The 23467-nt window shown below is 35.1% G+C and overlaps 2 protein-coding genes across 4 annotated transcripts; one reads left to right on the top strand and one right to left on the bottom strand.

Annotated features, from left to right (window-relative positions):
- Positions 1–3640: 3640 nt before the first annotated feature.
- On the bottom strand, positions 3641–5769 carry LOC113228616. Of its 3 annotated transcripts, none has more exons than XM_026461972.1 (4): positions 5419–5769; positions 5227–5343; positions 4975–5109; positions 3641–3933 (listed from the first exon to the last, which is right to left on the bottom strand). In XM_026461972.1, the coding sequence occupies exons 1-4, from the start codon at positions 5662–5664 to the stop codon at positions 3703–3705; spliced, it is 729 nt and encodes a 242-aa protein (XP_026317757.1). In that variant the 5' UTR covers positions 5665–5769; the 3' UTR covers positions 3641–3702. The 3 variants fall into 3 exon arrangements, with proteins under 3 accessions (XP_026317757.1, XP_026317762.1, XP_026317768.1); XM_026461977.1 differs by having other exon boundaries at positions 5005–5109; XM_026461983.1 differs by having other exon boundaries at positions 5035–5109.
- Positions 5770–10251: 4482 nt separating this feature from the next.
- Positions 10252–13517, top strand: LOC113228376 (dynein regulatory complex subunit 4-like). Its single transcript, XM_026461655.1, has 7 exons — positions 10252–10419; positions 10928–10964; positions 11048–11740; positions 11815–12002; positions 12522–12752; positions 12923–13065; positions 13427–13517. Exons 1-7 carry the CDS (start codon positions 10417–10419, stop codon positions 13515–13517), a joined length of 1386 nt encoding a protein of 461 aa, XP_026317440.1. The 5' UTR covers positions 10252–10416.
- Positions 13518–23467: the final 9950 nt, after the last annotated feature.

Below are 23467 nucleotides of genomic sequence, written 5' to 3'. Positions count from 1 at the left end.
TTGCTTAATACCACCGTGTTTAACCTCTCAACTTTGTAGTAAAGAGATCTGCAACGAAAGTGATTCCCATACACAATAGCTACACACGCAGACGAATTTGGAATGCCTATAGACGACGACGATATAGGAACCGCACCGCCTCGGACCACGTTCGAATCTCGTATGGCGATTCTAAAGCATGTTTACTCTATGCATTGTAAAATCATCCCCTAATTGTGGGCACAGTAGGCACTGGACATTCAATATGCATGCAAATATCTCGCACGAGTGAGGGTGAACGTCTGAGTGTTGATGTCATGTTTACAAATGTGTAATCGCGGATCGGTGATATTGAAAATAATATTACATGATGTTAGTGGCAACAAAACAGCAAAACAGACTTATTATAAATTAAAGTCGTAAGATGAATTTAATAGAATTAAACAATGTAAGTATAGACACTACATATATTTACAAAATTACGATACAAAAGATAGGAAATTAACATGAGTGAAATAGATAGCCATACCATTGCTTCACGCAGACTAATTGCAAGTTGAAATTGTATGATTTTAGAATTTCTACGACGCGAAGGCTGTAACATATTTACCGATTTTTAAGCATATCATCAGGGCAAACTAAACATACTTATTCAAAAACTACTTACTGACGAGGTTATTATTTACAACCGAAAATATTGGAACAAAACGTGTAAGAAGTTTCAATAATCGCTTTAATAATCTATAACCAGCAGGTGGTAACCCTCGTTTGGTACGAAATACCATAATCTATTCCAAAAAAGAGTATATTATATTAAGCCAGTTAAAAAGCGATTCGGGTATTGTCAAAAATATTAAATGATTTTAAAACTATTTAATGAACAACACCGGCATCAGTGTTGTTCCCTGGAGGGTCCCAATCTGTAAACTTTGTAAACGACCTGAGTTCATATATTGCACGTTCATTTATACTATACAAAAGAGCTAATTTTAGAGACACGTGCTGAAAATTAATTAAAATTATATTTGATGATTAAATGTGGGAAGCTATTTTTAAGGTTCAATAAGAATGTTACGTAGAAAGTATAAGCTTATCAAATAGTTTATATTACGTATACAAAAGACAAGGTTTTGATTGTCCTGTAATATACCATCTACACATAGAGCCATTGGATGATGAATGTTATGTGTATTTGTATTTATCGTTTCTCAAATAAGAATATTTTTTTAACATCACTTTAAGACGAAAAGAAACGCTAAAATGTACAAGCAAAAATTTTCAAATCATACCCTCATCTATTACAAATCCTATCTCGGCAAACAATGGTGCTAAACAATATAATCAAATCCCTAATGACGGCATTTAAGTAGTTATTCCAAACCAACGCTTTCGCTTTTCTTCAGCTACACGTGGCCAGCGCGTGGCGAGAGGGCTACGATATTTTCAAACTCACAACCACTTCAATAAACCCCACATTGCCACGATTATGTTCTAAACATACTTTGTACAAATACTAGTCGTATTACCTATCATTATTTCAAACGGTTGAATTTTGATTTTGTAAATGCGTGTCTCAACTCACTGATACCGAAATAGACTTTAGTGAATGTACGATAGAGCCGAAATTGTGTACTTGAAACACATATTTTATACCAAACAATATACTGATTTGGTGTTAAAACTAGTTGGGTATCGTGTATTGGCTTTTTGTGTAATTTGTCTTCTATTGTTAAGTTTGGATGGACATAATGCTAATAATATTTGCTTTTAGGGTGTTGATGATATGTCATATTATCGTACATAATTGCAGCTTTTCTTTGAATAATCTAAAAGTTTGTGAAACCACCAAACAGTTTGTAAATAATAAACATAAGCGTACTGTATAGATGTATCATCTACAACGGATTTTGTTCCCTTTGTATCAATAATTCAGAAACCCGCAAAAATCATAATCAATGTAACACCCACCAGACGTACTAAAAATAAAAAAGTCAATGACGAGATGGGGACAGACATGACCATATTACTTGAACCCTCGCAGTTGTTCAGGATACATGATGTTTACCTGCAGTTGAGGTAGAAATAGGAGCTCTCTGAAAATTGGTGGTGAAGTATTAATGGTTTGGACCTCGAACGAGACGTGCGAAATTTAATCTTCCGCACAAAAAGTATTGAATAGAACGGGACAAAAAGGTTTGGTGAGTGATAAATGGATCGCCAGGGTGATCATCTTGGGTGATACTTTCTGACTAGATGCTTTAATACTTAGGTTTTGAACTCTTCACAGTTCATTGTTTAATTATGTTTAGTACTGTTTGATCTCTAGAAATTCGAAAGAGGTAGAAAATTAGTAAAACGATAATACTCGTAAATATATTGAATGAATGAGAAGTATGACGAAAGTGTATATATAAGTGATGAGTGTAATACTAATAATTTTAGCACACTTGCCAATTCCTACGAAAAGCCTATGGGCATTATTTTTCATAAACCATTTATATCAGACAAATGATCAAAAACTACTTATAAATTAAAAATAAAAGTGTAAAGGATTCCAGCCAAGGTTTCGATACCAAATATCAAACCAAAGGATAAAGTGATAAACGATGGAACCCGCCTAGCCCGTCTAACCATCGAACCCGTTTCTAAATCTCTTGAAGTAGAAACCATATAGAGGGTAGAATCGGTTAATTAAAAATACATATAATAATTCACTTTTAATAATATTTTTTCTAAATTCAGAATCAATGCATTAGTGCCATTCAGTCTTGATAAATCTTGACTGGTAATTATCCTATTCTCACCAAAGGGGTAACTAACCCTAAAAAGCAATTGCTTCACAAAATAGAAAGGCGTGGGTCTAATCCATCATAAAGTCTGCGTCATCGCTGCACCGCATCATTATACTATAATTACGTCTCGATCAATGGACGACGATACCGCATTTTGGAATAGACACGTGTCTTTTGTTTGAAAATGTTTGGGATCCAAATTATAATAGGCAATATATAGTACTGTTTTTTTTTATAATATCATTTTTAAAAAGAAAATTAAAAATCATAACGGGCACTTAGTCAAACCGGGACTCTGTGATCTGAAAATATAAAAACTCATGTTTTCCAAGTCGGTTTTCGTTACATAATTTAATTTTTTGTAGATGTACCGATAGCGTTACCTGGATGCAAATTTAAGACTGGTGTATTATCGTAGATTTTAATCACATCACATGATAGTAACCCTGCTGGCAAAATGACATCAAAGTGAATACGAATGCCCACCCTAGTTAATAACTTATCAATCGAAAATAAAGCGCAGTTCGGAATACCGCTCTAATGTTATACACATAAAACTTAAATCTAACAGCTATGAGCTTAGGCAGCTATGTCTATAAGTGTATTGTGGTATAAATTAATATCTGCCGGCTTTTAGGTCCTTTATCCTGTCATTATTATGAACATTTGACACTCGAAGTGTGCGGTACAGCAGACACCTTTTTGAGGATTACAGGATAAAAGTAGCATTTGTGCGTATCTACGCACAAAGTATCTACTTATTATTGGTATCAAGAGTATTGTTTTGTAAGGTTTAGTTGAACGCCAAATGACTAATTGAAACACTTAACGTAACAAATACATCCAAAAAAATTTATTGATTGTCGAACGATTACTATATGAACAATTAATTTCACATTTTACATGAATTTTGCACAAAAGATCACTTTTATTAGTCTTCCAAATTAGAGTCCTCTTCCATGACGTCCCATAAATATCGATTCTGGAATTCTAAATTTTTTGGTTGCGTTTCTTCACTGATTTTTTCTTCAACGCCTTGTTCAGCCATATATTCAGAATCATCGTCCATTATAGACGAAACAGAAAGAAGCGCAGAATCTGTGAAATTGATTGAATCTCCGGCGTCACCACTCTCCGGTTGACTTCTGGCTGTACCTCGTGTCTGCAAAACGGTTGCAACTCAATTATCAGTTATATTAGCATACCGCTAATACTGTAGTTTTAACTTTTGTACCTCAGAGGCAACAAACTGTAATTGCCTTAAGCATGCTTTTACAGGACTGACCATTTTGTATCAAAATTACATTAAAATGGCTACGTTAGTTGTGGTAATTATTCTAGAAATAATTTACCGCAAAAGATCAAGTTAATTAATAATTTAATAAAGTTTTATTTTAATCACCATAAAAAAACTATGTCACAAACGGTTAATCTTGACATGTTACCGAGTTAAATTGCGGTCACAAAATAGTCTGAAACTCAAACTTTGTCGTAAATCATTTGCTATGACTATTATCCACAGTTCCACATGATATAACCGTTTCTATCTTAGTTAAGTACTCCATTTCACCCACAACATACCTTATTTTATAACACTTTATAACTCTTTGTGCTTCTCAGAGTTACCACACGTAATACGTCACATTTCTATATAACCATTCTTCCATTCCAAACTTTCGTGTTTCTTCTGCTTTATCCACCATTCACCACAGTTCCTTATCCATGAAAGCGTGCTAAGCTTCAGCCTTCTAATTTATAACTTTCAACATCATCATCATCATTTTCCATCGTCTCTCGTTAAATGACTACCTACCTAGATACTCAAACTCTTCCACTGTTCTGAATTCTCACCACTAATTGTAATTTCATAGCATATACTTTCATCTTATTCGCTTTTACATTCATTTCTTTTCTTACCAAATTACATATTACGGTTATGAAAATGCACTTGTATAGTTAGTTGTATATCCTCTGTAATAATGTTATGTTTCTCAAGCACAAAAATAAATTGATGAAAAGTAAGGTAAAACAGCCATGCTTAAAAATATTTATATACCTACGAGTACGTACACTACATGCAAAGGCAAAAATACCATAGAATTCTAGAACAATTATTTGTTTTACTGCTACAACACCTACAATTTGTCTTTGTCTAAAATCTACTTTCCAATTTTTTATTCTAAAGTTTGTAAACAATGTAAACCTTGCTATGTGCATCTACTGACTGACGTACATCAATAATAGCCATATGAAGAACCGGCACCTCCAATTTTAGGGGTTTGATCTCTTGCGGCTCTTCATCTAAATAGGTATAATCTGGTGGCAAATACCAGTTTAGCTGTAAGTAATAAATTCCGTTTCGTTAGGCACCAAATACAGCAAGCAACTTTTTAATAATATAATTTAAAAGAGGTATAGTAGTCTCTCAATATTTGAATGGTTAAATAGAACTAACCCGTCTCAAACGCCATTTTTCCAAAAATTCATTGGTTTGGCGTATTGCCTCTTTGCTTTCTTGCAAGAGTTGATCAATGCGGTCTATTCCACGCCGCCGTTTATATTTTTTCAAGAGCTGAAAGTAGTTAAGGTCTAAAGGATTTTCTCAGGGACAATTATTAGTTTGGTGGCTTTTAAAATTGAAACTTACAATCATAGTTACGGACAGCACAATTACTTCCCCTATAACCACCAATAAATTAATTTTGTCTTCGGCCCCCGGCACCTGAGCAAAATGCTTATCTTCTTCCTTCAGAGCACTCCTTACGAAGCATACAATATTACAAAACCACTTTTGCATGGTATCCACTAAACCATTTCCTAGCGCATAGTCTATTACAAATAGGCTAAACAGAATAACTGAGTACATTACAAAATTAAACTGAAAACCCCACATTTTGCTGTTTTTTCGCTCAGCATCCAAGAGGAAACTATCTAAATATATTCAAATTACATAGCACATGGAAGAGGAGGTACACATAGAGGAAAATTTAGATTTTAAGGGGTTTCATAAAATCACTGCAAATAATTAAAACTTTGTTGTCAGCATCGTGTGCCAAAGCTGACGTGAATAAAGACGTGAACAAAGAGAATGTAAACGTAACAAGTTTGCAGTTTTAAATATAAAAAGAAAAAGAAAATTTCACCAAGACTTGGCTGTATGGTGTCAAATCTTTGTCTTTTACTTTACGGAAAGAATGGAAAAAATAATAATTAAGATATTAGATACAGTATTAGAGAAAGATAAGGTTTGTCAGTATCCTTTGAACAATAAAACAATTTTAGTTTTGTGTAGCTTGTTTTGATTTAATACACTTATTTTATTAAAAAAATCCCGTGTACCTATGTGTTCAATGTTGCGGTTTTGGCGAGGTGTTTTGGAGTGTTGATGTAGTGTAATGGATAATAAATAAAGCTATCTAACAGTTAACAAATTCACTTCCTTGTATAAATTTTCCGTCGAATATAAATTAGGCTTAAAAAGGCAAATTTTTTAACAACATAATTTGAGCCTTTCAAGTTTCAACAATATTGTTTTTGCGGCGCCATGTACTAATGCAGTACGTTAAAATATATTGCACAGTATAGATATAAATAATTAAATATAGAAAATAAATAATTTCCATATCCTAAAATACCGCAGATTTTGAATACATAAAATAAATTTAGTAAAAATATTGTAAATGCTTAGTTTTTTTTAATAAGTACTTCAAGTATGTGCGAAATATACGTTCAGGTTTTTCGAGCAAAAGAACTTTTTGATTAATCTTGACGTAAACCATGGGGCGATAATGTAATGCAAAAGCCCATTTATAGGACATTACGGTCGACTTTGTTTACGAACAAGTGTGATGAAATAGTACATTATTGTAGAGGCTGGGACGTAAGGGATTGCTGGACGAGATCGCTCTTCTCATTAGCACTCGTTTTCGCAACCAAAATACAAAAAAGACAAAACAAAAGAATACCTACCTAAACACTATAGTTTAAATCAAGAAGCCTAAATGTATTTAAGTTTGTTGGTTGAAAAGTTACGCCATTTCGTTTTTTTTTTTAAGTAAACGGTACAGGATTTTTAATTCTCCCAATTATGAACACTAGGCAATTGACTGTATGAGTTTTTCTTTTGCCTGTTTACATAGTTCATTCATAATAGGTAGATTTAAAAGATTAGAGAAGAGGACAGTAAGTCTCAACGCACTATTGCTAGCGTCGTCACGCGTCGACGCGCGTCAGGCGTCAGGTGCCAGGCGTTGTAGTTGAAAAACATGACGCGTCGCGACGCTTCGACTCTGCGCCAGTGTGAGTTGAGCCTAATGGATTTTCATACTTACTTTGCAGGCCTTGAATTGAAGTCAAACTTTCCATGTTCGTTTTTTGAAAGTAATGCAAACATTTTCGAACATATTTGAGAAAATACAATTAAAATTACGACGATTACTATTATTCACGAGCAATGAAATACTGAGGCATGAGTTATAAGAAACTTGCATCCAGGGATTGCTTGACAAGTAGCCATTATTGTATGTTACAATCTTGTTAAAATAACACCTTATTCAGCTGCTTAACGACACTACAAACTCATTTGTGCGGTTGAATTTGTTAGTGAATAATTTCCGGACAGAACTTTTATAGTTGTTTACATTAAAATGATATTTATACATAGAAAGCATTTCAACATTTGTAACATTTAAGAAAGTACCCGTATTAAAGGATATAATTAATTTAGATGAGGCATATTTCATACTTGGTAGTAGCAGAGATCCTTGTGAAAGAGTTCGTCCAGGGAAGTACTGCCATCTTATCTATTTCTGCCGCCGAGCAGTAAGGGTGCTGGTGAAATTACAGGCATGATGGGACTTGTCAACTTATATCTCAGGGTGACGGGCGCAGCGGTAGTGCTCCTCAGATCTTTGCGATTTAATACTCTGAAAGGCACTGCAATTGTTATGGATTGGAGAGTCGCTTACCACCGGGCGCACGACTTGTGCACACCAACTCACTGCAGGACATATATCTCTTTTTTATTGCGTCAATTCTCACAAGCTGATAAAACAAGTAGCATAACTCCATACAAATGTAGCAGCGCGGCTTGTATGTGTGCAAACCCGCCGGCGCTGTGTGTGAACACTAGTACCTAGGGCGCGCCTTCACAAGCGCCACTTAATATGGCAGAATTCAAGCGTTCGCTCGATGTTTAAAAAATACCATTAAATAACGGACGAGTTTGCTTATTGTTGTATTTATAGTAGGTACTTGAAAAAAAAAGCTGAAAATTTTTCAGCTCACCATCCCCTGTGAAAAGCACAATCTGCTGAGTCTCGAAAATTACTAAGCGGAAAACTCAATACAGGCGAAATCCAAAAAGGGCACCGCCAATAAGGAAGATAAGAAGAAGAACGTGCTAGCCATTTTACAAATAAAATAAGTGGTTCGATTACGTACATAATATTATAATTAACTGCTTCCGAACGGTTACCTTGGCGGACTGCCACGTAGTCCCGGGTTCGATTCCCGTGCCGGGAGAAATATTTGTATGACCTACATTTATTAGGGGTTAAAGTATGAAATTGCCGTTTTATTCCAATAGGTTCTTTGAATTTTCATAGAATCTTCATGGTTTGAGGTTTTCGAATGAAACTTTTTTCAAATGGTTTCTGTGATTTTATTTTTTTTAATTTGAAACATTTGAATATCGACTTTCAATTGTTTTTGTTATTCAATTTAGACAAGAAAGATGGATACTGCGAAAATTCGAGTGATTTTTGAATACGAGTTCCGACGCGGAACTAACGCGGCAGAAACAGCCCGCAATATCAATGCTGCGTTTGGAGAGGGGTCTACTAATGAACGCACCGTGCGATTTTGGTTTAAACGCTTTCGTGATGGAAATTTCGACTTAAAGAACGAGGCACGAGGAAGACCGCCCACACAGGTGAATAACGATGAATTAAGAGAGATAGTGGAAGCCGATCCTAGTCAAACTACCCAGGAATTAGCGGCATGGTTTAACGTTACCTTACCCACAATTTTGACTCACTTGCGTCATATCAATAAAATAAAAAAATACGAAAAATGGGTGCCTCATGATTTGACTGATCTGCAGAAAGAAACGCGTGTTGAAACTTGTGTTGCCTTGTTGAACCGGTACAGAAATTAAGGAATATTGGATCGAATTGTAACATGTGATGAAAAGTGGATTCTTTATGATAACCGGAGAAGAAAAATGCAATGGCTGACCCCAGGTCAAATGCCACAACAGTGTCCTAAAGCAAAACTTACCAATAAAAAGGTAATGGTAACTGTTTGGTGGTCTCAGCATGGTGTTATTCACTATAGTTTTCTCCGATCTGGTCAAGCAATAACGGCAGATGTCTATTGTGCCGAACTCTGAACCATGTTGACAAAACTAGCAGTAAAACAGCCCCGACTCATGAATCGATCTTCACCATTATTGCTCCACGACAACGCGAGACCTCACACAGCACGAGAAACCATTTTGACCCTTCTGGAACTGCAGTTAGAAACCATTCGTCATCCTCCGTATTAACCAGACCTTGCTCCAACGGACTACCATTTTTTTTCGTGATTTGGACAATTATCTACGTGACAAGAAGTTTTCTTCCCAGGAGGCAATACAAAATGCTTTCACACAGTTTGTGCAGTCTAGATCGTCGGAGTTCTATCGCAAAGGCATTAATAACCTTCCCATTAGATGGCAGCAATGTATAGATAATAATGGCAACTATTTTGATTAAATAAATTTGTTAAAAATTTAAAAAATAAACAATTTAGATTTTCAGTACAAATCGGCAATTTCATACTTTAACCCCTATTATTTCTCTCGTGAGTTTCAGTGTAATTTGTGATTGTCCATGTGTGTGTTCATGGCACCCGCTATACAGGGTTTGCCTGGTGCGGGTCGATGAGCGTGTGCACCTTATTATTATTATTGATCGGCTTTTTACTAACTAACTGATAATAATATAGCAATAAGCTCAACATGGTAGTAAAGTATTTTAGAGTTTAAAAACAGAAAATTTCTTCGAGGTGTACCGTACCCTGGGGCAATGTGCCCAGAATACTGGCAACATTATTTCTCGATTTTGTCATAGAATAATAAATAACAAATAGTAGCAGAGCATAAAAACACAATGGTTAGATTATCGTTAGTAATTTATGGACTTACCTAACCAATGTGAATGCGAATATCGAAAATTTGTAAACCCCTTGACTGGTCAATACGCTATTCTCGAGTACGGTTACATATGATATTATATGCTTGGTTGCGTAATACAAACGTGCACAGTAATGTGGAAACGCTCATCATTGCATTGCGATTTTTGAATCGCAGTGCGCATGGGTCATTTCAACGACAGTACATTAAAGTTTTTCGCTACAAAATAGTATCCATAGTTGTCATGACAACCAACTTGTGATCGTCATAATAATTACACCGGTCGTCATCATTTACCTTGACAACGCTTTATCAATACCAAGTTGAAATAGATGTTCATAAAAATCAAAAGTTTTTCTTATTAAAGGCCTGTGTTTTCATTTTTAAATCTAATGGAAACTTGTTACAATACGTTTTGATACGAAACGAAATCAATTTTTTTAGTTACTCGCACTAATTAAAAGCATAAACATGGTAAGTGGCAATTATTGTATACACCTACTTTATTATAATGATTTTTCATACAGAATGCATAGGTAACATTTTATTAAATTTGACCAACTTCTACTGTTCTACGTCCGATTCTTTTCTTACAATCAATAAAATCTTTCGTGAAACTGAGTCTATCAGCATTAAAAAAAATTGTCAATTTTATTCATTTTGTATGAAAAACATTTAATCGACGACCTTAGTGGCCCAACGGTATGTGCTGTGGGCGCTGGGTGCAGCCCCGGGTTCAATTCGCGATAAGAGCAGTTTGGGAAATGAACTTTTCTAAATTAGTTCTGGTCAGGGTATTCCGAATAATGTCACAATAGTGAATTTCTCTGTCTGGTACATGTAGTCCTCCTTATCGATTTCGATAACAGCGACCCTCTGAGATTATTTCCTAACGTGTGCCCTAATATGACTAGCCATACCGAATTTTGTCTTGCTTGGCACAATTTATTGTAAAAATGTAACATTTCATTCATAATTTCAGCCGCCAAAGGAAGGAAAAGCTGTCAAAAAACCATTGTGTATGTATTAGTAAAATAATAGTGGATTGTATGTAAATTGTTTTAACGGATATGTCAATAATGTTCGTTGTTATGGTTTTTAGCGATTGTCATCGATGGCGTCGATACTATGGAGATGACTCGAGAAAAACTTGAACAATTTGCCACCAAAGTAAAAGAGGAACTAGACAAAGAGAGAGAAGAAAGGAATTACTTTCAGCTTGAAAGAGACAAAATAAGGACTTTCTGGGAGATAACAAAAACGCAGATTGAAGAAGCTAACGCTGAGCTAAAAAATAAAGAAAGGGCTACTGAAGAAGCACAAGAACAAAATGAAGCATTATTGCAAACAGAAAAGCAAAGAATCAAAACTTTAATATATGAACAGCAGTCAGCTGAAGCCACCTTAAAAGCTGAAAATTTAGTAGCTTTAAAAGCCGCTGAAGAAGAACACGCCCAACAGGAGTTAAATTTATTATGTGATAAAAGGCACCTCAGAGAAGAAACGAAAGAGAAAGTTATCGCAGCTCAAGAAGAGTTGAAAAGGGCTAAAGAGAAGCAAGCTCAAGAGCTAGCTCAAGCAATAGAAGAATTTGATTTGAAAGCACAAGTAATAGAAAAGAAAGCAGAAGATAAGCTCATTGAAACCAAATATGAATTGATAGTTAAACATAGAACTGAACTTGCAGAAATTGAAGAGCGAAAAAATAAGCAATTGTCAGATTTGGTGGCTTATCACGAAAGGGCATATACGGATCTGAAAAGTTATTACAACGATATCACTTTAAACAATCTAGGTAAATTCATTTCGCCTTAACTCAATATAAACAAAATTTAACGGTATTAGTATAGGTTTTTAAAAATTTTTCAGGTCTAATTAGCAGTTTGAGGCAGCAAATGGAAGAAATGCAAAATATGAAAGAGCGAGCAGAAAAGATTGCAAAAGATGCAAATCAAGATACGAGGGGCCTAAGAGGACCTCTTGCTATAGCCATTGCAGAAAATAAGGAACTTAAACGCCAGATGTCTAATTACGATCGGGACAAAGCGTCTTTAGCAGTGAGTAATTTATTTTATATTTTAAGAACAACATTATGTTAAAAGTTCACAAAATGTTGGCCAGAGAATTTTACTTTATTTAATTTAATTTTATATGTCTAACTCAATTTACCTATTCAAAAATAAATTGGGCAAACATTTAGTATCCGTAAAAAAAGAAAATCGTAATCCAATTAACCCGTCGGTTACGGTTATTGTACGTTATGTTACTGTCGAGACTCAATTCCAGTCAATTTGGTTTTTCTTATTTTCTTTAGTTTTGGCACTAAAGAACCGAGTCTCTAAATTAAATTTCCATATTGAAGTATCTAGTCAGATAAGATTACCTATTGTATGTATACTATAGATTGGATTACAACGACTTGCGCAATGAACGAAGTAAATGTGCATAACTAACATGATCTTGTTCCGTTGCACTGTAGACAATATTCGAACAAAGTCGCTTGATGTGCTGTTGACTGTATCTACCTATACAGATTGTTGGTGCACATTATTAAATTAGTAATGTTTTCTGTTCAGGCTAAAACAAAACAGCTGGAATCACTTGTAAAACACTTCGAGGTTCTTACGTGGGAGTATGAAATTATGCAACAGCGATTTGACAAACTAGTGAGCGAGAGAAACGAGTTAAAGTCAAGATTCTCTAAAGCTATCCAAGAAGTTTATCAGAAAGCAGCAATGAAAACCGACAGTCTTGAAAAGAAAGTTATGAATTTGGAATCAAAAATTGGTGGACCTAGTGAACTTTCAGTAAGTTGTGTAACGCTCGTTTCTTGAAACTTGTCTTGAGTACAATTAGCTTGCAAGGATATAATTTTCGGATAGACGTGTGGGAAGTGACTGAAGCACTTTGTCTTTTCATCATGCCTAATTAGAATTTCATTTAGGGCTAAATAATACAAATAAGTAATTGTTTTCAGGAAATTCTAAAATTGAAAGATGAGCAAGTGGAAGATCTTCGTTACGAAGCAGCACGTTTACGTAAAGCCCACGACGACCTTTTGGCTACTTACGAAGCAAAACTTGCCAAGCTCGGCGTACCTCGTGAAGAGCTTGGATTCAAGTAAGCTATTGTGATATATTTAAACAAACCCCCAGGCAATTTATGCAAGCGCCATCTATCCTTTACTTGGCGTAACTGTTCCACTAGAGTTACTAAGTGTTGATAAATGCCCTCTTGCGGTAGATATGCGTACTATTAACTTTACAAGTCTAAAATTTCCATCTAGTGTAAATTTAGTGAACCTCTTGAGCACAGCGTTGCAACTTCTTTGCTATTCGACAGATGTTAGTGTCGGTAGTGAAAAGAGAATACTTAGCTGCAACAGTGGGCTTATTTTTGCAAGCAATTTTTGGTAGATGTCGCCTTAATTTCCAGAGTTAAGCTTGATGTGCTCTTACCTACACATTTTTAATTTTTTCAGACCTCTACGTGCTGTTCCCGTGGCTGGTTTCAATCCGGTTGTGGGTCAGGGTCCTGCAGGCTTAGTTACTAAACCATCAATAAAGAAATAGACAAAAAACGGAGTTTGCCTATTATAACTTACATTACGCCTATGCACTTAACCACGAAAAAACATATTCTGACATATCTAACTGGCATTTACACAGATAACAATAAAATTCAATATTTAGACACATCTACCTACACACAAATGTGCATGGAAGAACTACAACTTACAAATAACTTTAAGGTTTTTACTAAAATGAAAATGTATAATATGTATACATAAAACTACATGTCGACGAAGGTTCACAAACTAAGGGCGCGTGTATACGCTAAGAAATTCGTCGAGTCTGCAACAGAAAAGACGAGAATGGCCTTGTACACGACAAGAATTATCTCGGATCTAGCTACGAAGATATGTCGTGTCTATTGCAGACAAAAAATGATGAGTATGTACACGATACGAATGCTTTCGGGCAGACATGTGTCGGGTAAACGTGTCAGTGCACTTCCAGGGGGCCAATCGCGCTATTTTCGAAAGGTTTAACCATTCAACGGTACAGGTTTTGGTTTTGGTAAATAAATGGTTTTACCGATGCACAAAATGCAATCGCGCTATTAATTTTAAAGGGTTAACCAAAACCCCAACAAAACCTAAAACTATGACCTCATACGAAACGTTAAGAGACGTGTCTTGACTACCTGAAAACCGATAAAATTTGCCGTAAAACGCACTGAAATGTCAATATCTACGAATTCAAGTCTATAAAAGAGCGATTTAAAGAAGTGTGTAAAAGAAATGTCATAAAATTCTATTGTAAACAAACATGTGAGTTGTGATTTGAGCCAAATTAATTGAATTTAGTGTGTTATTGTTGTAGATAAAACACGCAGAGGCAAGTACCTACACATTGTTTTCCTGTTTTAATATTCTATTTAATAAAATAGTATCTTTTTATACAATCAAATAGGTACGCTAACTACTATTAATTTCGAAATGTTAGCAATGTAGAATTAATAATGATGCTCGTATTTCAGCCAATGTGGATGTGGTCGGACGGCGAGCGACCACTATAAGCCAGCTCCATCTTTGCTGGAGTTCGATTCGCACAAAGATTTGGCTTGAGAATGACTTCGCTCGGCGTTGTTCGCGCGTGTTATCAGCACCCCTTTGGTGCGAGTGTGTGGCTATTTTGTAGCCCCGCAATAGATCCCAAAAGGTGAGTCATAATGAGAGGTAATAGGATACAGTGAGTGGATCACTCACCGTTATTGTACCAGAACTCATATCACTATAATATGCAATGTTATTATTGTTATTCAGGTATGGAATGGTATGAAAAGCAGGGTGAGAATCTACGCCACATCGACGGCGGCAACGACTGCGGCAGAGGCCCTTTCAACCTTTCTAAAGGACACCAACTCTAGCGCAAAGTAACTAAATAACTTCAAACATACAATTCAATAACAAAGTAACTTTCTCACTCTTTATTATTAATTAAAAAACAAAGTAACTTTCAATTTGAGCAAATTCTTTCCCACTCTTTATTACATCACATCTATTATTTCGTTGACAGCGAGCTAATGAGCGTTGGAGCAGAGCCGGGTAGAATTCTTATGCATTGAGGAGCTGCGAGCATGCGAAGCATTCTTGCAGCAAGTGAATGCTGGCAGGGTGCTGGCTGAGGCAGCTATTATTTCTGCCAAAGCAGATGATCTGTATGCCCAATCTGTAGCTGCCATTTGCAAAGCAATTACCGAGTTGGTGCCGGCAGTTAACCTTTGATAGAATATTTAAGGTTTGTTTTCAACATGTTTTCTTAATTCCTGCTGATGATATGTTCAATTGTGGAAATCTGAAAGAACATAAGGAACGAAGGTCTAATCTGTAGACTTTTGTCCTCTTTATATTTCCACAGTGATATAAACATTTTTTTAAATCTAATTTGAAATGGCCCCTAAACATTCTGGCGTTTATGTTGGCTTCATACTGTATGTATATAACTACCCATCCTGCTTTATCTGTCACTACTCTCATGAGAGGTATTGTTCTTTATCAGAAAGCAAGACTACACATAGGAGTATAGAGCTTCACCACCCTTCATCATAGGCTGGCTCAGTCTTAAATTTAGGTCTCCACTCTACTACTACTATATACATATTTTTGTTTCCGACTTCTTTGAAGAATAAAAGCAAGATCGCTTTAGAATTGAAGGATGATTTGGGGTAGATTGAGGCAATAAATAAACTAAAAATACACTCTTCTTTTTATTTCAACCTCTTAAAAGTATACATCTATTTAGATATTTAGGTAATAAACAATTACAATAGGTATACATCGTCATCTTAGAATGAATACCTCATATGGGATTTCTATGTAATTTTTCAGGATGAAGATAAAAATATGGTGTAAAGTATAGTAAATGCAATAATGTGTGTAGTTAGCATTTTAATTACTTAAATTATACCTCTTTTAGATACTATAATATTACATTATTAATTTTTATTCAATAAAAATCAGTAAAAACAAACTGTGAAAATGCATATGTGAGGCTTCACTGTAAGGGGACGATATATTGTATTAAGTCAAGTGTTAAAAGAGATAAATTGTAACCTTGTAATATATTTTTATACAACTATACATATTTTACCTATATCTGTCATTTTTATTTGATAATAATAACAGGAAATAAGACAAGAACTAACAAAGATGATGTACATTTAAAGCTTATTTTCTCACCACCTTTTAATACCATCCCTTTCAGCATGCCATTTAGGAAAGCTGCATATTCATTCATAATAACTGGTTTATTTGAAGCAGCTACCGCTTGTGCCTTACTGACACTGGCTTGGGAAAGTGTGATACGAACTTGCCAACGGGGGGTCTGGTACGCCCCAGTTGTTAAAATATATATAACAATACGAGCTATTAAAATCTGTAACAAAATTAATAATGACTTACACAGTATAGAAATTTGGTTATTATGCAAAACTGAGAACTATCGGATTTCACTTAACCCTTACCTTTGTCTCCACATCCAATGCAACAGACCGTCCTTTAACGGGAATATGTAGGCATAGTTCTTCCACCAATCCTGAAATGAATTCCGTGGTAAAACGGTATATCGTTTGCGGAATTTCTCCTCAGACATATTAAATGTGATCGTCTTTCTATGCTTTTCTTTCATTAAAAGCCCGTTCTTAGGCCACATCCACCTCATAAGCACTTCCCGAAACATTTAAGTAACCGTGGAACATCTTTAATATACGATAAACGTAGTGAAAAGTTACTCTCCATTAACTACCACAGAAACGTTAACCTGTCAAAGGTAAATCCATTTCCCCAAGGTTACATAAGTGGTTCAAACGTTAAAATATTTAGCGCGATACCAATTGGCAACGTTTTAGGTTTTGGTTTTACCTTTGACAATTAGCGCGATACCAAATGTGCGTAACATGTCACACGTCAAACGTTTCCTTTTTGTTCGGTTTTGGTTTTTGTTTTGACAGTTAGCGCGATACGAAATGTAGGCAACGTGTCACATTGGCGAGGTTTAAGGTTTTGGTTTTACCTTTGACAATTAGCGCGCTGGTTGGGTACATAATGCAATTAAGTCATTCAGAAATGAACATCATGTTTAACGATTTATTATATTGTAAGTATGACGAATTTGAAAAACAATTTAAATAATTGGTTAAGCTTCAACGGAGACAATAATTTCAAATCCCAACCTACTGAGTCAAAAAGAGGACATTAGGCATTGACCTACAATCACATTACGTAATAAACAAATAATTTTAAAATAAAGTCCGCGTATCACTTCAAAATGGCTCGTCCTAACCTTTTATCTAATCTATTTGAAACAAAAATTAGGCATATTTTAATAAAATAAAACTTGAAATTTATTCAAAGAATAGGTAATATTCTTTTTACTTTTTCTTATTTTAACCCGTTTACCTTAACTTTTTAGTTTCCTAAATCTACTGAGAACACTTCGAATTCGACGTTGTTTTAATTTAATTTTACAAAACATTCTCAATATTGCAGAAAAAAGAGAATATTCTTAACACCCCACGATGACTAACATGACAATATGTGGTTTAATAAAACAGATAGCGCTAATTTAAATAAATAAATATGGGGAATTTGATAATCCATTCATCAAATTACCGTAATACCAAAACATTTATTTCCCTTATCATTATCGTTATCGCGTCGTGCTATCTACCCCATGAAAATACGTTTAGTAGTAAATGTATGGCATTCCACATTCACCACGCCTTACGTGTTTTCACATTAGCCGACACTGGCATAACGACACTGATGTTGGTTGGTTACGTGTAATAATAAGTCGTTTTCAAATATTTTTACTACGATACCAAGAAACTAGACGAACATGGCGTGCGCCTGGTGGTACACGCTTTTCAATAGAAATTGCAATGCCACTCAGCGCTATAAATCACAAAGATATGTCTTGCCACTACGCAAGACACCCTGAGACATAAGTTGCCGAGTCCCGTGTGCTTGTAATTTAGGGTTGGGCGCTAGTGACTGGCACTGCAACTGTTATGGACAGCGGTGTCGCTTACCACCAGGCACACGACTTGCTCGTCCCGTCACAAAACACCTTTGCTCTTCAAAACCAAAACACAGTTCACATTACTGCTTGACGGCAGAAATAGTTTATGTGGCAATATTTCCTTAGACGAACTCTTTCACAAGGAGCTCTACTTAAGCGTATTTTTTAGAAAAGTTCGTGGGATTTGCTGGTTCGTTCCGTAGTTTGGTTAGGAGAGCGTCTGCCTGGTATGCTGAAGACATTGGTTCGAATCCAGCCGGGTCAAATGAATACTTCTCTGCGTTCAACAAACTAGTGGAGTAATTGCACAAAAAACATCGTGATAGTAAACAATAATAAATATGTTAATTCCTCACCACAAAATACAAAACAATACAAATCGTAGTAGGTACATTACTGTAGTAGTACCAGATGCGTGTGTGTGTATGTGCGTACGTGCATGCGTGCGTGCGTGTCTACGTGTTGCGTGCGGACGGGCGGTCGGGTGCTCGGTCATCGGGAGAGCGTACGTGCGTGCGTGCGTGCGTGCGTGGATGGTGCATGCGTGCGTGCGTGCGTGCGTGCGATCGTGCGTGCCACTTTTACCTACACTTGCCACTTTTACCTACACTTGCCACTTTTACCTTAATGAAAGAAGTTTTAAGCAAAATTAATAATAAAATCTTGACCACAGTGCTCTTCTTTGATTTAAGTAAACCATTTGATTTCGTTTCACATGACGTTCTTATGCAAAAACTGGAAGCTCTAGGTGTGAGAGGTATCCCTTTGAATTGGTTTCGAAGTTACTTAAGTAACAGACAACAACAAGTCGTGCTGTCTAGATTAAATAAAAACAATGAGATGGTCTCATTTACTTCAGATTACCAGTTTAACAGATACGGAGTCCCACAGGGTAGTGTGTTAGGTCCCCTTTTATTTCTTATATATATTAATGACATAGTTGACGTAACCAATCATAAATGTATAATGTTTGCTGACGATATTTCTATAATAGTGACTACCAAGGGTAAAATCTGTACTGACACAATTAAAATTCACGAAGCTGACATAAATAAAACTATTAATTTAATTACTACATGGCTTGACAATAACAATTTGCAAATAAATTTAACTAAAACTAATTATATAAACTTTAATAATACATCAATATCACTACAAATTAGATATAAGGAATTGAATATTGACGAGCTAAACGAAACTAAATTTTTAGGTATAATCATTAATAAACAATTAAATTGGAAATCTCACATCGAAAACGTTTGTGAAAGAATTAACAAATTTGCCTTCGCCTTGAAATGTTTGCGTAATATAACAAATATGTCAACCATGTTAACAGTTTATCACGCATATGTAGTCTCGACCCTACGTTATGGACTTCTTATCTGGGGAAATGGTACGAATATAAACAGAGTGTTATTGGCGCAAAAAAATGTATACGTGCAATTACTGGTAGGACTCCGCTTGAATCCTGTAAACCTATATTTAAAGATCTTGGTTTGTTACCCCTGCCTGCCTTATATATTTATGAAGCCAGCATTTTTGTGAAAAATAATTTACATTTGTTTATTAAGAGTATTGACGTGAACCATCGAAATTATAGAAATCCCAATAGACTAATTTTTTTTGACGTACCTAAGGTAGAAAAATATAATCAAAATTGTTTGTGTATGTGTGTCAGAATTTACAATAGATTACCAAATGACATTAAACACTTGCCCATTACATTATTTAAGACTAAATTATATGAATTGTTAAAGAATAAAGTATATTACAGTATTAGGGAATTTCTACAATAATTTTTATGTAAAAGAATTTAAATTAATTATATATAACTTAATGTAAATGTAATCATGTGACGACCTATTTTTCATTTATTTTGCATGCCTAAATTATCTTCGGGCGAAACATGCTTGAACTTATATGTATATTACTGTGTTATCATGACCACCATGTTTTATGCAAATAAACGATTTGATTGATTGATTGATCGTGATACTGAAGTGGAGATAAATTGTTTTATATAGACGGTAATTAAAAAGAACAATTTCGAAAATGTTCCCAACACCGGTATAACTCTTAACGTAATTGAGCGACTTTTTCATTGCCAAATGAATAGTAAAGGATAGAAAAATAGTCTAATCTGAACCTTGGAGGATGGAAAAAAACATACTCATATCACAAGGTACATTGCAATAGCGGGCTTTACATAGACACTCTATAGCTCGTTATACGCGAAAGAACGTTAACTTAAAAAAATTCAAACAGGTGATCGCGCACGAGTACGTAACTGTATGAAGTGAGTGAGTGAGTGAGTATTGATCTTAGACTATTCCACCCTCAGAAGTGTCGTTTGAGCCATGATTTGAAAAAAAATCTGATATTTTGTTAAAAGTAAATAGTTATAGAGAATTTATTCAAAGCTTTTGTTTTATACTAAAATTATGATAAGTTTAATGTTACGCTTTCATCTATTCGTAACGTAAATTGGTTTGAAATAAAAATAATTTTCATGTGTTTTTATGGTCCACCTGTTAGTTACAAAGCGACAAACAATTTCTTGACATTTACTAACGTCTGTACATTGTATTCAGCGGCTGTAGTCTCTTGTGCAATGTATGAAGGAAAAGTATAATCAACCATTTGCGAATGTTCACAGAAATAAATGAAAAGCAATTTGTAGCAAGCGCTAATTAAGAAATCTGTTTGAATAATAATTATAATGTTAAGCCGTTACCCTCTGTCTGCAGAATGTCGATGACAGGTGTCGAACGGCAAAGAAATTACATTGTTATAGAAAGAACCTGAAGAGTTTGTACTATTCTTTCACATTCGCATTCTTTTTCGTTTGTACTTCTTCTTTGGGGTGTTATCTTCCACCTTAGGTCGGCAATCATTATGGCTATTTAGGTCCGTGAAGTTGCGGCTCGAAACAGTTCTGTGTACTCATGTTGAACCACTCTGAAAGATTTTGAAGCCATGTGATTTTTCTACGACCACGTCTTCAACGGCCCTAGAAGGAAGACAATTTTTTTTTAATTTAATTTAATTATCTTTCAATAAAAAGTGCCATTTTGGAAAGATAACAAAACTATGTTATGTATACGAAATATTATGTAAATAATAAGTTTATAAAGCAATTCTTGCTTATTTTGCATTTGTTTTACTTTAAAAGAAGTTCTAAAGAAATTGTAATTTATAAAGTACCATAATAATATATTAGAATTAGACTATTCTAAACATTGCATAATTTTTGCAATGACCTAACGTTTTGTGATGAGACAATGTACTGATAGTTTTTCGCAATATCTACGTTATTATACACACGTCGAATCCAGATCTTTGAATTTGGAACAAATTATAAAAGTGGTTGAACTAAAACGTTAAAAAAATTATGCTTTATTTACATGTCCGATCATTACCACTTATTATTTGTTGCGTTACATTCCAAAACCGTTAACTTATTAACCCAAAACCATCACAGTATATTGTTCATCCCCTAAAACATTATATTAACCTTATCTTCTTTTGTGTACAATGCTGTAATAAAAAGAAAACTACAATATCGCTTTCCATAAAGCAATACCTTCGTATATGTGCTGCGTTTATATTTCACTACCTCCCTATTGTCAGCGAAACCTGTCGTCGTCGATCCGGCTCAGCCACAATCGCTTTGAATGAATCAGGTAGTAAGGCAGGAAGTAAATAATTTAATTATCTTATGGTACTATCGCGATTTCCGTTTTATTGTGATAAATACTGTTCAGAAAATGTTGTTGCGGAATTATAGTGCTAAAATAGCCGTATAAGCATTAGCTTAATCTCATGAATTTAATATTTACCACATTACCACAACACATACAAAACATGCCACGCAAAAATAGTCACGCTGTGCCTCCGAAATGCGTAATTATAGAGGTTCATTGTATTATTTTAACTTAACAAAATACATTAAGTTTGCTGTCTCAATGGACAGAGCTTTAAATAAGCTGCTCGACGTGTTTGGACTCGATTACTTAGTGTCTGAGTTTTGTGTACTGCACTTTAAATGCACACAGCAATATATATACATATATTTACATAAAGTCACATGCGCCCTCTCAACTAACGGTGGCAGTGTTATTGCAGTCAGTACTAACTGTAATAACACTGACACCGTTGTAATAAATTGAAATACATTACTTGTAACATACCTATTTATAACATAACACTCTAAAATGACGGCTAACGCGAAGTTAGTTACATACTACCAAACTGTTTACGGACTGTGAACTAAATGCCTCAATTTATTTAACAATATCCTTTATAATGACTTTGATATTATTATGATTACCGAGACTTGCTTTCAGAAGGACGTATTAAATTAGAATTATGTGATAGTAGGTACCATGTTCTAAAATGTGATCGAGATTTAGTAAAAACTAATAGGAAAAGTGGATGTGGAGTTATGACTTGTATTAAACGCGAGCGTAACGCGGTGCTAACTTAGTCTAGTTCGAACGTCGTTCGAATTAATGTGCAACTATACCTGAAAAGTCACTTAATAATAATATCAGCTTGCATTTATTCGTATGTTACGTGCCGCCTTATAAGGTAAAAACCACTAGGGCTTTAGAAGACGTTGTAGCAAAAATCAAATCTTTTATAAATACAAAACCAAAAGATCACTATATCCTGTTAGGTGATTTTAATATGTCATCCATAAAATGAAATTCTGATGTTTCACACACTCTCAATCTGTTGCCTGTGATCAAACTTCGGAGAGTATTCTTTTTGAGTTTGCAGATGAGATTGGTTATTGTGGACTGAATTTTGATGAAATTTGCTGAAGATTGGTGTTTAATATAAGTATATCTCCTTGTGAAAGAGTTCGTCCAGGGAAGCACTGCCATCTTACCTATTTCTGCCGCCAAGCAGTGATGTCAGCATTACTGCGTTCCGGTTTAGAAGGGTAAGGATGCTGGTGAAATTACAGGCACATGGGACTTGTCAACTTATGTCTCAGGGTGACGGACGCAGTGGTAGTGCCCCTCAGATCTTTGTAATTTAATGCTCTGAGTGGCCCTGTAACTATTATGGACAGGCGTGAAGCTTACCTTCAGGCTTGTTCGTCCCGTCACTTGAAGTTATATATAAAAAAACTGAAGCAGTATAATCTTATTGGAAACCACAATGACGATGTGCTATATTTGTGTTTCAGTACGTTACCCCTAATTGTTACCACAACTAAAAACCCGATTTTACCGCAAGATATTTGCCACCCCCCGTTACATGTATAAGATTTATTTACTAAACTTTTAAAGAATGCACACTCGGAACGCTTCTTAAATTCTAAAGGTAATTATGACGAGATTAACTCATTTTTTGATAAAATTGACTGGCATTCTTTGTTTACATCACGCACCATTGACGAGGCGGTGAAAATTTTTTACTTGAAAGTG

The sequence above is a fragment of the Hyposmocoma kahamanoa genome, unplaced genomic scaffold (assembly GCF_003589595.1).
Source record: "Hyposmocoma kahamanoa isolate Upper Pololo Valley unplaced genomic scaffold, ASM358959v1 100021, whole genome shotgun sequence".
Taxonomy (NCBI): Eukaryota; Metazoa; Arthropoda; class Insecta; order Lepidoptera; family Cosmopterigidae; genus Hyposmocoma; species Hyposmocoma kahamanoa.
Note: the sequence above shows the minus strand (reverse complement) of the source record. Positions and strands in the feature narration are given on the sequence as shown.